The following is an 18,073-nucleotide window of genomic DNA, read 5'->3' as shown; positions in this document are numbered from 1 at the left end:
CTTCAAGGACAAACAAGACTGAATAATGATTATTTTGCTGCAACTAAATGCAGACCAAATCTAAGCTTTAATTCTATTAGCTAAATCACAACATAATTCAATATCTCCCTCAAAGCAGCCATTCTTGGCTGCATGTGATACGCATTCTGCCTCACCAATAACAGCTTCTATGCAGGTAATGAATAGATAACAATATTTCACATAAAGGAGCATTAAATGCTGAGTGCAACTACAGAAGCATGGTTAATACTCACCACGCTACCCCCCCCGCATTGTGGCTACAGAGATTGAAATATATTTTAACCCTTTAAAAATGCTGATAGTACAGTTTTGTATCTTCACACTGGATGCCGCCATCTTGGAATATAAGCAATGTTGTAGCTTTGGCAAGCTGTATCACACACTTGTGCAAGGTACAGCTGTGAACAAGCCAGCAATATCACAGATTTGTGAAAGCGCACTACTTCTGTCAAAGAATGCGACAATATGTGCTTACCAAAATGGAGGTGTCCAGTATAAAGTTGCAGACCTTTACCAAATGGCTTCTGTAATGGGTTAAAATAAGAGAATGGCTTGAAAGAGAGCTGCAAGTACAGGAGTAAAATTATAAGTATGGTGAGTAGTAATCATGCTACTGTAGTTGTATCCAGCTGTTTAATGTCCCTTTAAGCCACTAATTCGAGCAGCCTCTAACCAGTTAGTTATAGGATAATAAGGATGATCTTTAGCATATCACACCTACTTGACCTGATGATCTGTATAATGTCCCACCTACTTGATCTAAGAGATCTGAGAACTACCATTACCCATTACTGTTAAAGGGACGGTCTACTTGATTTTTGTTATTGTTTAAAAAGGTAGACAATACCTTTACTACACATTCCCCAGCTTTGCACAACCAACATTGTTATATTAATATACTTTATAACCTTTAAACCTCTAAATCACTGCCAGTTTCTATGCCCCTGCAGGCTGCCTCTTATCTAAGTGCATTTTATTAGCTTTTCACAGCCAGACAGTGCTAGGGCACGTGTGCCATATAAATAGCATTTATGCTCACTCCCTTAGAGTTATGTATGAACCAGCACTTGGCTAAAATGCAAGTTTGTAAAAATCAATGAGATAAGGGGGAAGTATGCATAGGCTTAAATACAAGGTAATCACATAAAATGTATATTAATATTTATTTAATAATAATAATAATAATAATAAACTGGGAAATGGTTAATAAAGGGATTATATATTATTGTAAACAATAAAAATGTTCAAGTAGACTGTCCCTTTAAAGGAACACTGTATTGTAAAACTAATTTCTCCTTAATGTGTTTTCAATGACTTGTTATATGTGATGTAGAGTAAAACATTTTTTTGGAGATTGCTCCTTTATGTATATTTAATTGCTGTTTTTTTATAATTGAAAATGCAAACCATATATTTGTATGAGCATGCAGAAAGAGCAAACATCCTTATCTTACCTATTTCTCTATTCACAAAAAAACTCCTTATCTTATCCCTATCCATAGAGAGCAGCATGACCCCCCACATGGCTGCTGACAATTCTTGTTTGCATAGCTTTTCTTTAGAGAATACAAAAGTATTAATATTTTCAGTATAAGTGGGAATACAGTAAGTACAGTTAGCTATTTCAAATGTCACAATAAAGTTAGAAGAAGCTATTATTAAAGGGACACTGTACCCAAATTTTTTCTTTTGTAATTCAGAAAGAGCATGCAATTTTAAGCAACTTTCTAATTTACTCCTATTATCAATTTTTCTTCGTTCTCTTGCTATCATTATTTGAAAAAGAAGGAATCTAAGCTTTTTTTTGGTTTCAGTACTCTGGCCAGCACTTTTTTATTGGTGGATGAATTTATCCACCAATCAGCAAGGACAACCCAGGTTGTTCACCAAAAATGGGCCGGCATCTAAACTTACATTCTTGCATTTCAAATAAAGATACCAAGAGAATGAAGAAAATTTGATAATAGGATTAAATTAGAAAGTTGCTTAAAATTTCATGCTCAATCTGAATCACGAAAGAATTTTTTTGGGTACAGTGTCCCTTTAATTAAATTAAAGGGGAGATAATTTTACAGTACAATTGAATGTCATAATTTTCAAATATAAAATTATTTAAATTAATAAACAAAGCATTAATTTAATTCTGAAAAATATAAAATTATAAAAATATCAAAGTCGCATAATGGCACACCGAGCAGTCACTTTGTGTTTTTTTTCAGAATTAAATTAATGCTTTGTTTATTAATTAGCATACTATTAAGTGGTATAATATTCACACTCAAAACATTATTATCATTTAGAGAAAAGAGCATAATTTAAACATGATAAAATTATTTAAATTAAATGTTAAGAAAAAAACTGGTTACATTTTAATTGAAGACACATCCTAGCTGGCCTGTCAATAAAACATTGGTTTATTTAGCACAGAAGCAGGCATTAAAGGGACAGTATAGTCAAAATTAAACTTTCATGATTCAGATAGAACATGCAATTTTAAGTAACTTTCTAATTTACTCCTATTATCAATTTGTCTTCGTTCTCTTTATATCTTTATTTTAAAAAGCTGGAATGTAAAGCTTAGAAGCCGCACCATTTTTGGTTCAGCACCTGGGTAGCGCTTGCTGATTGGTATCTAAATGTAGCCATTCAATCAGCAAGTGCTACCCAGGTTCTGAACCAAATATGGGCGGGCTCCTAAGCTTACTTTCCAGTTTTTTAAAATAAAGATATCAAGAGAATGAAAAAAATTGATAATAGGAGTAAATTAGAAAGTTGCATGTTCTATCTGAATCATGAAAGTTTATTTTGACTATACTATACCTTTAAACAAATTCTAGATGGTCTCCTCCAGACATGTGCTGCACTGAATAATTTGTTTCAGACGAATCATTCGAAACAAATATTCGGAAAAAATGTTTTTCAGTATATTTGTGTGCCGCATTATTTGGTATTAGTTTCATTTAAACTAATGTAAATGTTAGTTTGTTGCAGGTTGCACGTCACCTGCAAGTTAAATACCTACAGAGGGGGGCCACGCTAATACGATTAGTAGATCCCAGAGCCTGCGCTAAATGACTTGTCTTTTAGCACCGTTTTAGCTCAGACTCTGGGATCCAGCTGCACTCATCCTCCTACAAGTGCAGTCCTGGACTCTGAAGAAGGTCGGATTAGAGTGTCCCCCATCATTCTTTAGATATTATAGGAATTTCGGTACCATATAATCATTATTCATTAAATTATTTAGTGCATACATTTGGATATTTCTTTTGTTAAAATGAAAGGAATAACAATATTTATTTATCACAAATCTGCTAAATTATGCCTACAAATTGTTCATTTTTTTTTTAATAACGTTCAAATTATTACCATTTTTGATAGCTACAGACGTTGTATATTCCAATTGCTGCACATTATTTGAAAACTAATGCTAGCAGACAGCTGCCTAAACTTTCTGTCAAGTCTTGGCCTTTTTAGTATCCATGGAAACAAGGAAGTTCACAAAACACAATACTCATTCTAATGTATTTAAGTACAACTATACTATTGATTTGTCAGTCCAGTGGTCATTCACATCCATTAACATTTTTTTAAATAATACGATCTTTTATGCATTTCTTGGCAATCTTGTTTTCCATAACTAATGTATAAAAACATTTAATTTGTTTTTTGTTACCACATCCCAAAAGTAGCCAATTATGTCAGACTTGCACATATCAACTACACTTTATCCCAATACAATTACAGCAAACCAAAACCACAATATAATGCAGACATCACTCTACATTATAATTTCTAAAAAAGGGAAACAAATAGAAATATAATCAGGTGGTGGTAAAGGAGAAAAGCATAATTAACACTTTCATCATGGATATAATTACACAGCAGTAGAAATATTTACTTAACAGATTGGAGTAATGCTTTCAATACTAACAAAATAATTTCTCTCTGACGGTTTTGTATTTTCTTTAAAATATGACTAGTAGTAGTTTTGGTGAATGAATAGTTAATATTATATTGCACCTTTTAGGTAAATAAACTCTATAAAGAAAGAGTAACTGGAGTCATATATAATTAATTCTAGTTTTAATAATAATAATAATAATAATAATTAATTATACAACCTGACCATTGTCAGGGTATGTGGCATATTAGGAAATACAGATATGGATTTCTCTTCAGAGCTGGGAATATTACATCTGCATGACAAAGGTGGGTGCTGCACAATGTGCAGTTGCCTCATTCTGATAGATCAAAGGGACAGTATATAACAATTTTAATTTAACTGCATGTAATAGACACGTCTATAAAGAAGAATATGCACAGATACTGATATAAATATCTAGTATAAAACATTTTAAAAACTTACTTAGAAGCTCCCAATTTAGCACTGTTGATGAGGTTAGTCTGGAACACCCACTGAAAGGGGCTGAGAGCAGGATTATAAACTACAACACATTTATGCAAAGAAACATCTAGTGCACAATGTCCCTTAAAGAAGGAAGCAATTTATGTAATTGTTTCTGCACCTATCAAAATTAGTATTTCAATACTTGTAATCAATCCATTCAATTGTTATACACCATATGTAAACACCTTTTCCATCTCAGCTGGTTATTTTTAAACCAACTGAAAATCTCTAATTTAGATAGACAAGGAAGTTAAAAAAAACAACACAAAAACATGGAATATGAAAAGTGCTGTCCATAAACACAATACATGTTCCTTGCAGCATGTGTAACCCATAAGTGTTCAGGAAAACATGGCTAAGGTGGCATCCCTAATTATGGCCTTCATTTATGCAAAATGAAGGTGGAAAAGGTTCTCAAGAATGGAACTATTTATCACAGCATTCAGGGCTTCTGATGTAGAAAGCTCTGTTGGAATTCAACATTGCACAAAGATTTCTTGTGCAGCCCTGGGCTGTTGCTCTTGGGCAACCAAATGAGTAAGAGCATAGCTTGTTAATCACTCATTCATCCAGGAAATTTTAAGTATGTAAGCTCTGAGGTCTTAAGACTGCTGCTTCCAATATGTATAACATAGTAGAGCTGCCATAGAGGGCCCAAGACTAGCCCTACCATGTAGTGCACACTCCTCAGCCTATCTCAGTATACTCTCGAATGAATGAATGTAGTCTTGAGAAAATGTCTTACACTGCATCGATAATGATCATGGTTTTTTTCACTCATAAAAACTATCAAAAGCATGAACAACTCAGTCCTGATTTTATGTCTGTGAATACAGTGCATAAGAACATAGTAAAAAGAGCCTTTGTAGCATTGTTTAGAACAGTGTTTCCATGTAAATCCATCTCTACATTCCTAAGTTTTTGTTTTATAAAGATACATTGGGAATTGAAAGGCCAGTAAAAATAATACAAAGAACTTATTATTAGGAACAGTCTTGCAATACCTTGAAAATGATGCCAGTCCCTAGAAATATGCCAGCCAATGACAATCAAATGGCTGGCGTGCACATTTAGATGGTTTCAAATACAGTAACTTGCTAGCAGCATAATAAAATCTAATTATATGGGGGGGGTTGTATCCATGATACTATCCCATGGATACTTACAATATGAGATTTAGCAAATATTCTAAGTAGTTTTCAATGAACTGTAGTAGCACTGTAGCAATATAACAGAGTAGCATTAAAAGAAACATAATATAATCGTGAAACAGAGGGACCAGTATGATGCAAATTAACATTTAAAAACTTAAAGCGACTTTCTAGTATAAATATAAAATATAATAGTTTGTTAGAGCTTTTTATTTATAAACAAATTCACTTTTTTACTATTAGGTTAAAGGGGTAGTAAACCAACATTTTTTTCTTTCAAGATTAAGATAGAGCATGCAATTCTAAGCAACGTTCTAATTAACTCCTACTATTAATTTTTCTTGTTCTCCTGTTATCTTTATTTAAAAAGCAGTAATTTAAAGTTTAGGAGCCAGCCCATTTTAGGTTCAGCACCCTGGATAGTGCTTGCTTATTGGTGGCTACATTTAGCAAACCAATAGGCAAGCATAACCCAGGTTCTGAACCAAAAATGGGCCGGCTCTTAAGCTTTACATTCCTGCTTTTAAAATAAAGATAGCAAGAGAACAAGAAAAATTGATAATAGGACTAAATTAGAAAGTTGCTTAAAATGTCATGCTCTGTCTGAATCATGAAAGAAAAAAAATTGGGTTCAGTGTCCCTTTAAAAAATTCCATGCTCTATCTGAATCATGAAAGAAAAAAATTTAGGTTTAGTGTCCCTTTAACTTATTCAAAAGGGTTAAACATGTAGTCAAAATTGAACTCCTGGAACATCTTGGTTCACAGCACAACTTTGGTTATGTATTAACATCCCTTAAAGGGACACTAAACCCAATTTGTTTCTTTTATGATTCAGATAGTGCATGCAATTTTAAGCAACTTTCAAATTTACTCCTATTATCAATTTTTCTTAGTTCTCTTGCTATCTTATTTGAAAAAGACGACATCTAAGCTAAGGAGCCCGCCATTTTTTTGTTCAGACCCTGAATAGCAGTTGTTTACTGGTGCTGTCCAATCAGCAAGGACAACCCAGGTTGTGAACCAAAATTGGGCCAGCTTCTAAACTTGCATTCTTGCTTTTCAAATAAAGATAACAAGAGAATGAAGAGAAATTGATAATATGAGTAAATTAGAAAGTTGCTTAAAATTGCATGCTCTATCTGAATCATTAAAGTGTCCCTTTAATACACAGTAAAAGATTGTATAAATTAAACAGAGCTTGAAAAATTTGTTCTAAATCTAGTAGCCCAAAAAATTAGGGGACATTCATTTTTGCCCAGCTATCTCCTGCTGTGCAGGACTATTCTTTGGGCAGGGATAGAGGGGCAACCACCCAGGGCCCATGCTTTGGGGGCCCCGCAATGTCAAGGGTGAGGTTATGAGAAGGGGCAATGTACATCCTGTATTTAGTTTGTATGTTTATGGTACCAGGAGGTGCAATATTTAGTGTTAATCTTTATATAGGTGACACTGAATGTTTGGACAGGGTGGGCCATATAGGGGGCAGGGTATACAGGGGGAAGGGAAATAAGGGTCCTGGGCTGAGGGGCCCCACAAATGTATCTTGCCCAGGGCCCTGCAGCTATGAGTTGCCTTAAGGCAGCACATATTTAAAGTGGAACGCTGGGTCCCCAAGACTGACAACCTTGGAGACTTGGAGCTACATGTATCAAGCAGCGGAAGTTAAGAAGCTGCTCCTTAACCTGACCTCCACCTTTTATGTTGCGGATTGAAATCATCCTGATCTGATACGATTGGGATGATTGACAGCCCCTGCTAGCGGCCGATTGACCACCAGTGAGCAGGGGGCGGCATTGCACAAGCATTCCTGGTGAAATTCTTGTGCAATGATAACATTACCGATGTCCAGAAGACATGATTTGCTTGGGCTGAAGCTGGAGCTCAGGAATTAAGCTAGTAATTTGGTCCTCAGGCACAAGGAGGGTGGGGAGAAAAAACAGCACAGTGCCACAGCTATTCTGTGTGACGTGTGAATGAAGATGATTTGTATGAAGAAATTAGTGGTACATAACTATCAAATTATAAAATAAAGTTGTTTTTTTCCCATTACTACTGTATAATTTGTCAATTTCACATGCAAAATTTGCTGATTATTTAGCCTTCATTATTTTATATAAAAAAAAAAACCTTGGCAGCCAACATACACCCCTTAATGTTCATTTAAAGACATAGTAAAGAAATTTTAATTACAACATTTTCTTCCAATAAAGTAGCATATTCGCTGTCTGAATATTATTAGAACGGATTAATACCTTGTTTGCTGCAATTGTTTTTAAATGGTCAAACTACACCTACCCCTTTCATTTTTTGGAAGAAATAACAGGAATTGCCACTGTCACTATGTTAACAAATGTTCCATTGTTTGGCTTCAAGTTAACAAACTGCAAATTAAGAAAATATATATGGCAAGTTTTGTCCTGTGAAGCCTGACGTGCTCTTTCAGAAATTATATTGCAAAGTTGTTTTACTATACGTACATAGTTAAGCATTTTATATTTCAATCTCAAATTGTCTACTGTTCCTTTAAATCTATAATGTATTTCCATAAAATGGAGTTGTCAAACCTAAGTGCGTTTAAATTCCTTCCAGTTTTAGAATACAGACATACCTCGTTTTATTGCGCTTCGCTTTATTGCTCTTCGCAGATATTGCTCTTTTTACAAATCAAATTTTTGTGGCAACCCTGTGTTGAGCAAGTCTATTGGAGCCATTTTTCCAACATAAATACATATATAAATACACATATATACACACCACCAGCAAGAAGATTATGACTCACTAAAGGCTCAGGAAAGGGTTAGCATTTTTTAGCAATTAAGTATATTTTAAATTAAGGAATTCACATTGTTTTTTAGATAAAATGCTATTGTACACTTAACAGACTACAGTATAGTGTAAATAATAACTTTTATATGCACTGGGAAACAAAAAAATGAGTGTGACTCACTTTATTGCTATATTCGCTTTATTGCGGTGGTCTGGAACTGAACCCGCAATATCTCCGAGGTATGCCTGTATATAGAAGAAGATGAACCCCGCTGAAATATGAGCCTTACTCACATTCCCCTTATTTAATCATACCTTCTGTTTAGGAAATCATTTTCAACATGATAATTAATATAAAATATTTTTTTACACTAGGTTGTTATTGACATATTCACAGATATACCGAATATACGTGATACCTTATGAAATTGACCATTTCAGAATGTTAGAATTGATATAATTTATTGAGATATTTATATCTTCTATGATTAAACAAGCATAGAGCATAAATAACACTGTGGAAAACTGGTTCTGTGGATCATCGAGGATAAAATGTATCACTAACCACCAGCTTGTGGAAATTTTTATTTACATCTCATTCACAGCACATGCTGGTACTCATATGAGATATATATGATTAAACACATTATTTTGTTCTTAAACAGCTTTTAACCTTTTCACGCCATTATGCTGTTTTATTCCGTCACAACGGCACTGGGCTTTAAAGCCGTTATGACGGAATACAACGTCATAGCTAACGGCTGTCCTGAAGCCTACTGCGCTTGCAGGATTTGATTGCGGTCTGGGGGGCGTTCCTAGCGTCATAAGGACGCCCCCCAGACCCGATCCCATAATTTATTTCAATTTGTCTTTTAACCCGTTCACAAAAGGGTTAAAGGGTTCACATATAAATTAAGCCACCCTTTGCAAATTCTAGTCATTAAAGGGATATTAAAAGGACATTAAAACACAATACATTTAGGGGTCGATTTATCAAGCCGTGGCGGACAGGGGCACACATACATGCCCTTGCCTGCCGAAGCTCGCCTCTGGCAGGCTGAATTCCCCTGGCGGAATTAAGCATTGCACATGAGCGCTATTTTGCGCTCCTGGGCAATCCCGCCCTCTGCCCGAGCACAGCCAATCACACGTGGGCAAGAGCTGTCAATTTCCCCGGTTGGACGAGACAAGAAAGATTGAAATTCGCCATCTTCTGATGACCGCTGCTTGTTAAATACGGACTACAGGTTCTCTTGTGAGAACCTGCAGTCGTAGGGGGGGGGGGGGTGAAAGGCTTGCATAAATTGACCCCTTAATGCACCTTCGTCTAATCATAGGTGCTGCCATTTTTAAACTTAGGCCACACTACAGGTATCTGAAGGAAAGTTGCTGCACATGTGCAAACTTGTCAGCACTGGAATGCGAGGAAAGACAAATTTCAACATGGTGGCACCCATGACTAGACGGAGGTGGGGAATATCCTTAATACTATGAATAAAAAAAATGTATTTAGTGTTTAATGTCCCTTTAAAGTCAGTTATTTATTTATGTATAAAACATTACTCACTGCATTTAAAAAGTTGTTTTATCAGTCTGGGACACAAACTTTAAAAAAACCTCTTTAATATTTTGCTATGGCCAATTAGAAACATGTATAAACAAACTCCTACACATATCAGCCAATCAGCATGCAGCATTTAGGAGTGTCAGACTTGTGAATTTTATGGAGTGCAGTGATATTTTCAGAGTTAAATTACAGGTAAACCATGCAAAATAGAAAATGGTGGTTATTTAATATACACAATTAAGCATTCTATGTCACTTTAAATGGAATTTAAGGGGACAGTTTAAAAATATAGATAATCCCTTTATTACCCATTCCCCAGTTTTGTATAACCAACACAGTTATAATAATACGTTTTACCTCTGTAATTACCTTGTATCTAAGCCTCTGCAGACTGCCCCCTTATTTCAGTTCTTTTTACAGACTTGCATTTTAGCCAATCAGTGCTCACTCCTAGGTAACTTCACGTGTGTGAGCTCAATGCTACCTACAGTATATGAAACACATGAACTAACGCTCTCTAGTGGTGAAAAACTGTCAGATTAGAGGCAGCCTTCAAGGTCTAAGAAATTAGCATATGAACCTCCTAGGTTTCTCTTTCAACTAAAAATACTAAGAGAACACAGCAAAATTGGTGATAAAAGTAAATTGTAAAGTTGTTTAAAAATTACATGCCCTATTTGAATCATGTTTCAAGTTTGTTTTAAACTTGACTGTCCCTTTAAGGTCAATTTCTATACATGTATATTATATATCAGCAAAAAAAGCACTAAATTGCAAATTATCTGCATTCAAATTGTTTTAAAAGAGTTTAAAGCATTTTTGTTAGCAAAATTGTTTTGCAGTACAAACCAGTTCAGGCCAAATAAAAATAATCTCCTGCAGGGATCAATCAATCACTTTGAAGGGTCAAGGTTTTACTCTGGAAACACATTCAATGGGAGAAAATTTTACAGGACAATGTGCCTTTAAAGGGATAGGAAAGTCAAAATTAAACTTGCATGATTCAAATAGAAAATGTCATTTTAAGACACTTTTAAATTCACTTCTATTTTCAAATGTGCTTCGTTCTCTTAGTATCCCTTGTTGAAAAAGAATATGCACATATCATACACCAGTGGGAGCTGCTGCTAATTGGTGCCTGCACACATTTGTCTCTTGTGATTGGCTAACTAGATGTGTTCAGCTTCCTGCCAGTAGTGCAATGCTGTTCCTTCAGCAATGGATAACAAAAGAATGAAGCACATTTGATAATAGAAGTAAATTAGAAAGTTGTTTAAAATTGTATGTTCTATCTGAAATAATGAAAGAAAAATTTTGGGTTTAGTGTCCCTTTAAGTCATTAAGGTATTGGAAAGAAGACTGAGAATGGTATAACCAATCAGACATAATAAATGGGAGAGCACTCCCAGGTGTTTGTTGACACAGCAAAGATAAAGCAGCATTGCTCTTGTGCACACTGCACAGTGCTTTAATAGTATCTCTGATTTTAAAGAGACATACAAGTGCAAAAATAAACTGCTCTAATGTGTTAGAGTGCTTTATTATTGCACCGTTTCTTGCATATAACAATGTGTTTAAGTGCTGTAAATGGATTAAACACATAGGTAAAGTCAGCTTTAGAATAGCAATCCCCTACTGGGAGCTAGCTGAAAATGTAGTGAGCCAGTGACTAGATGCATATGTTGGTAGCCAGTGATCAGCAGCTATCTTCTAGTAGTGCATTGCTGCTCATGAGCCCAACCAGTTATGCTTTTTAACAAAGGCTAACAATAGAACAAAGTTCATTCGATAACAGTGTCTGCAGCATGAAAGATTAGTTTTGACTTTATGTCCTTTTATGGCAGTGATGGATTACATTTAAATGAACATTAAATGCTGTAAAAAAAATCAGCCATTACTTACCAACTTACATACAGTACAAGTAAATGATTCCACTGGCTTTTAAAATATAGCATTTGAATCTTCAGACTACCCATCAGGCTTTGATCTGTTTTTCAACTAAATGATTTAACGGGCCTAATGGCCAATCAGACACTATAATACTTGCCAATTAATGAGTCACAGTATACACACCGACTGATTACTTTGCACTGACTTCTACTAAAGAGCATGTGTACAAGGAGGAGAGCAGGCACGTGCAATAATAGGCCAAGCTATACAGCTTATGGTAATAATAATGATAAGCCAATAAGAGGTATATTATTACAACCACCAATCAGCAGCTAGCTCCCTGCTCCTGTGCCTACCTAGGTATGCTTTTCAACAAAGGATAGCAAGAGAACTAAGATAATTAGATAACAGAAGTAAATTGGAAAGTTGTTTAAAATTGTATGTTCTATCTAAATCATGAAATAAAATGTTTTTGTTTTATGTTCCTTTAAGTACAAGTTTCTTTACTCTATGTAGCACTGGTTTTCAAACCTGTCCTCAGGCCTCTCTAACTGGACAGATTTTCAGGATTACCTGGGATGAGAGCAGGTAAAATAACCATGTTTATTAATCAGATGATTATTTCACCTGTGCTTTAGTTCAGATATCCTCAAAATCTGTCCTCTTAGGGAGGTCTGAGGATAGGTTTAAAACCAGTGCTCTATAGTGAAGTTATGCTTGTGTACATCTTAGGTTTATGGACAGATTATTAATTGCCTGGTAAAATAAATCCCACAGCAATATTACAGGATATGTGCATGTCCTACAAGCATAGAAATACAAAATAAAAATGTAAATAATTAATAAAAAATAATGTGCTAAAATAAATGAATAAAAAAAAAATATTCTACAGTATATTTTAAAATTTACATTAGGTGCAACAAACAAAAATACATGAATTAATGTCTCTTTAATGCATAACTTAAATCCACTTAAAGTACCTTTTAGCACACAAAGAGTAGTTGTAAATCACATCACATATGACTTCTATGTTCTCACCATCATGAATGCGGACGGGAAGAGTCAATATGTGATGAATGCAACTTTTAATATTCTCTAAACTTTAAATTAAAACAGATCATTTTAAATGCGCAGCTGCTATAAACGCAATAAGTAACTGCATAGGAATATCTTACACTATTTTAGACTTTTGTGTCGCTCTAAAGAAATGACTTGCAATTACATTTTGTAATGATCTTTAAATAGCCAAGAGGTTTTGTTGGCCAATTGTTTTTTTTTGTCCCTATAGAATGGCACATTTTTTAACCACTCTCACTTAGCTAATTACTTAAACAGTACCTAGTTTGAAAGCTGAATGGGTTCTTTATGAACTGCAGGACACACAATTAATGACCCTGGTATGTGAGTGGGAGGATAAAGGAGTGATTCTTGTAGATATAAATTGCATGGCAGGAAGCTTCCTGCACTGACACTGCAAACAGTACACAACAATATATGACATGGTTGTTGCACAAGGTGAGTCTCTTCTGGATTATAAACGTTGTCCAACTTCATTGCACACCCTGCAGCTATGAATTCCACTTTGCTCATCCCCATGGTTACTAAACGAACAAGCACAGACAGCTCATACTCATGGAAATGAACTTAGGTGCCTGTGCAGTGTATCACCTGTTGGACTATCCCTATGTGCTTATGAATTCAAAAAATAAGGAACATTTGTTCCTTATTTTTTGTTGTTGTTTAAAAAGAAAGCCAAGTCCCTTATTACCCATTCCCCAGTTTTGCATAACCAACACAGTTATAATAATACATATTTTACCTCTGTGATTATCTTGTATCTAAGCCTCTGCAAACAGCCCCCTTATTACAATTCTTTTGACAGACTTGCATTTTAGCCAATCAGTGCTGACTCCTAGGTAACTTCACGTGCGTGAGCTCAATGTTATCTATATGACACACATGAACTAACGCCCTCTAGTGGTGAAAAACTGTCAAAATGCATTCAGATTAGAGGCGGCCTTCAAGGTCTAAGAAATTAGCATATGAGTCTATCTAGGTTTAGCTTTCAACTAAGAATACCAAGAGAACAAAGCAAAATTGGTGAATCAATTAAATTGGAAAGTTGTTTAAAATTACTTGCCATATTTGAATCATGAAAGTTTATTTTGGATTTGACTGTCCCTTTAACCTCTCACATTTCAAGTTACATAAAATTAGCATGGTCAGTGACTGAAAAAAAGTGAAATTGAGACACACAACAGTATATTTCGAATTTACTTAGAAGCTGTTTGATATAATTAATGTGCACATTCCTGTATACTATATTGAATATTGTAGAACTGCATTATTAGCTATGTAATATAAAATGTAACCCTTCTTAATGTAAGGATGTGTTCATATCTATTCTGCCATAGTGCGTTTCATGCCACATTAACAAAAAGGAAAGAAAAAAAAAGAACAATTTAACCAGATAATTCAACTTTAGAAAATAAGTCTTCTCTACTATGTCAATTGGATACTTGAAAACTACTTTTCTCTATTCAAGGTCCAGCTAATTAAATGGCAAACATATATACTGTTGTGTATTTATTATACACATTATATAAAACATCTTAGTCTGTAAACACTTATCTGATAAATGTGTCACAGACTGAGATGATAGTTTGTGAAGGAATTTAAAGGCCTCTGGTGGTCAACATCAAAGTAACCCTGACCTCTGATGTTACAGTCTCCGAACTGTAAAAAGAAATACTACACTAAAATTCTTTAGTTGAACAGCCAGGGTTAATGGCTCTTTTAAATTGCATGCAGATGCATCATATTCAATTTGAGTATTAATGTATATCATTAAATGAAAATAGTAATTGGCACAATAAAATCAATAATAACAAAATGTATATAGATGATAGAGTGTGTGACTTTTAAATGTTTGAACTGAATTGCAAAAGATTAAATAGTATTGTGTAAAATAAAAAAATAAAATTTACATTTTTTGTAATATATTACTTTTCATGATTTTATTATTCTAATGTGTAAAAGAATGAAAACTTACAATCAGCAATAAACAATATAATAATTGTCTAGATACAGCCTATATTAGATTCTCACTGTCACAATATTACTATTATATTTAGGCATTAAAAATAATACAAGAAAAGTTCATTGAAAAGAAAGCACATTACCTTGAATGAAGAACAATAAGGAAATGCTTCTATCCATTTGATAATACACAGAATAATCAAAGCTTGTAAATCTGCAATATAAAATTCAGGGTAAGTGGATCCTTAATAGTTCTGATTAAAAGTAAATACAGTTGCAGGAGAAAGTTGGCAGTGAATCTTCTTTGATGGCAAGAGTTTATATACATAGAATGGCTGGGAGGAGCAAAAGAGCAGAGGACTGATTCACAATGAATACACCAATGTCAGCGAACAGCAGCTTACTTCCCTCCCCTCCTCCACTAGTGCTATCCCTGTAAAACTGTGTATTGCAATGCTCGCTACTGTAGTCCTAGGACAATGCTTAAAATGTGATAAGGAGCAGGATATCAAGTAGGAGTGGAACTCACTGTCTGCAACAACATCTAATGTTACAGATTGCAGATGACTAATGTGTTGATTGTCTAGTAAAAATTAATCATCCTGTTAATAATTATACTCTGGCTATTTTTTTTTAATACTTAATTCTTGCACAAAACTATGCTACATTATACAGGTGCTAGCTCTGAAAAATATTTCATATTGTACACTTATTTGTTTATATAGTAATAACACTGAATTTACTGTTAAAAAAGTACTGTAATATACACTTTCGTTCCTACTTATTTTGATTCAATATTTTATTCTTAATGGGATATTCTTTTTTTACATTTTGCTCTATATTTTTGAGAATTAAATGACCCAAGAATATTTTAAACTAATGGGGCCCATTTACCAAATTCTGCATGAACAAGAGTTTCTCCTGTGTAGGCATTGGCCTGCCAGGATAGTGGGAGTTTTCCTGATGGGCCAGTGGGCATCCGGTATTGTAGGGCTACACCCTGTAAGCAGGGACATAACAAAGTAAGCCTTGTGCGCATGTGTAGCGCATTTACTCTAGGCCGCTCCGGCCAAGGGTGTGGGGGCCTGTAGGGACAGATAAGTGGCCCCTTAGAACAACTATGTTGGCAGGCAAGGTAAGACAGTGGAAGCAGGGCCAGTAAGGGAGTGAGGGCTGGCACCGGGGATGCTGTGACTGGGGGAGGGGGGGGATCTGCGGCCAATCTTCAAAAATTTCCAGGGCCAGTCTGATTTCCCAGTCCGGCCCTGCATTCTTGGCTAGAAATCTGTCTGCTCTGCATCATGGCAAGGTTGCAGCATCCATTGCCCACATTTACCATTGCCCAAGCAATTGCTTGTTCAGCTCTGCCCCCTGCTTTTTCAAAACCAATTGTGTGAGAGCAAGGCTTGTCAATCATCCTCAGGGGCGGACCAACCATTGGTGCAAGAGCATCAGAGTCCAAGTAGCATGTCTGTACATAGGCGTGTGCAGAATGTATACAATGCAAAGAAACCTTCTATTAATCCAGAATGTAGGTCCATCCTATCTATCTATCATCTATCTATCTATCTATCTATCTATCTCTATCGTTCTACTCAAAATCATTATACAGAGATCCATGCATATTACTACTATTGCTTACCATTTAGTTACCTTTGAGGGGAGGCCAAAAAGATTTGCCTTGTTATCTGTGGGCTAAAGCCAGATTGGCTCCTCCAAATAAGGCAAATGTTAGGTGGAGTTTGGTTATTGATAAATAATTGCAACAAATGGTTTCAGTAATAACAGTATGTTATTTATTTGTTTTATATGTTAAGACTTGGCTATGTTATTCTATAGCAACAGAAAATAAATGTAATTACAAGGTGTTTACTATGGCTTTAACTAGTGATACATGCTTGCTTTCAACTGCAGCTACATACTTCGAGCTCAATTTATATTAATAAATTAACCTTTGGATTAACAATATTTTTTGGTTTTAACTGTATTTATTTAATTTGCTTAAAGGGATAGTAAAGTCCAAATTAAACTTTCATGATTCAGATATGGCATCTCATTTTAAGCAATTTTCTAATTTACTTTTATCATCAAATTTGATTTGTTCTTTTGGTATTCTTAGTTGAAAGCTAAACCTAGGTAGGCTCATATGCTAATTTCTAAGACCTTTAATTTAAAAACATTTGACAGTTTTTCACAGCTAGAGGGTGTTAGTTCATGTGTTTCATATAGATAACTCTGTGCTCACGGACATGAAGTTATTTAAGAGTCAGCACTAATTGCCTGAAATGCAAGTCTGTCATAAGATCTGAGATAAGGGGCAGTCTACAGAAGCTTAGATACAAGCTAATTGCAGAGGAAAAAGTATTTTTTATATAACTGTGTTGGTTATGCAAAACTGGGGAATGGTAAATAAATGCATTATCTATTTTATAATAATATTTTTGGTGTTTACAATCCCTTTAATACAAATGTGTAAAGTCCTACTGTGTACATCAAAATATATTGTAATAGAGTCTTAGTTGATTAAACAAACATAATAGAGCTATAGTTCTTTTGAAAAAATATGTAAATTAACTTATTAGAAAATTTGTGATGCACCATGACACAATGATGGCCGCTGTGGTTAAACCAACCCTGATTATATTTTATGTAAATAAACAATGTATTGATTTATAACATTAAAGGATAATTGAAACACAATATTTTTATTTCATGATTCAAACAAAGCATTCAATTTAAAAAAAAACCCCATCTAATTTACTTCTATTGTCTAATTTGATCAATTTTCATGGCAAATACTTCTGCCATCTTGTGCTTTTTTTTTTTTTTTTTTTTTTTTCAAATAATTTTTATTGAGGTAGCAAGAACATACAAAGACAGAATCAAACAGTTGTCATGGCACACGCCTACAAGCATACATTAAGACTCGTTCATTTAATATATAGGTATGTCCTAGAAACTATAAGCAACAGTCACTCCTCACTAGAGGAAAATGTATTAAGCCATGAACAGCACCTCTTTTTAGATATAAACATTAAAACTTGGACAAATTAAAAATAACTTCATAAATAGATATTACGAGACCTAACTTTCATGTCATAACTCTGGAATGGGGAAGGTAGGTCTTTATATGTCCACATCATGGACTTCAGATCAATTAAGTTTTACCTAACAGTACATAATAAACTACATACAAGCTAAGACATATAAGCAGAAGGTCAATATTACA

General features: G+C 34.6%; 1 protein-coding gene across 2 annotated transcripts in view; it reads right to left on the bottom strand.

Moving 5' to 3' along the window:
- ITGA2 (integrin subunit alpha 2) overlaps positions 1–15,134 on the bottom strand; it is a 266,068-nt gene extending 250,934 nt beyond the window's left edge. For both annotated transcript variants that reach the window (XR_008400607.1, XM_053701265.1), the window contains exon 1: positions 14,988–15,134. Coding sequence is in view for 1 of the 2 variants with exons in the window: in XM_053701265.1 (XP_053557240.1) it covers positions 14,988–15,024 (37 nt within the window). In the remaining variant the exon portion in view is untranslated. The remainder of the gene's footprint in view (positions 1–14,987) is intronic.
- Positions 15,135–18,073: the final 2,939 nt, after the last annotated feature.

The sequence above is a fragment of the Bombina bombina genome, chromosome 2 (assembly GCF_027579735.1).
Source record: "Bombina bombina isolate aBomBom1 chromosome 2, aBomBom1.pri, whole genome shotgun sequence".
NCBI lineage: Eukaryota > Metazoa > Chordata > Amphibia > Anura > Bombinatoridae > Bombina > Bombina bombina.
Note: the sequence above shows the minus strand (reverse complement) of the source record. Positions and strands in the feature narration are given on the sequence as shown.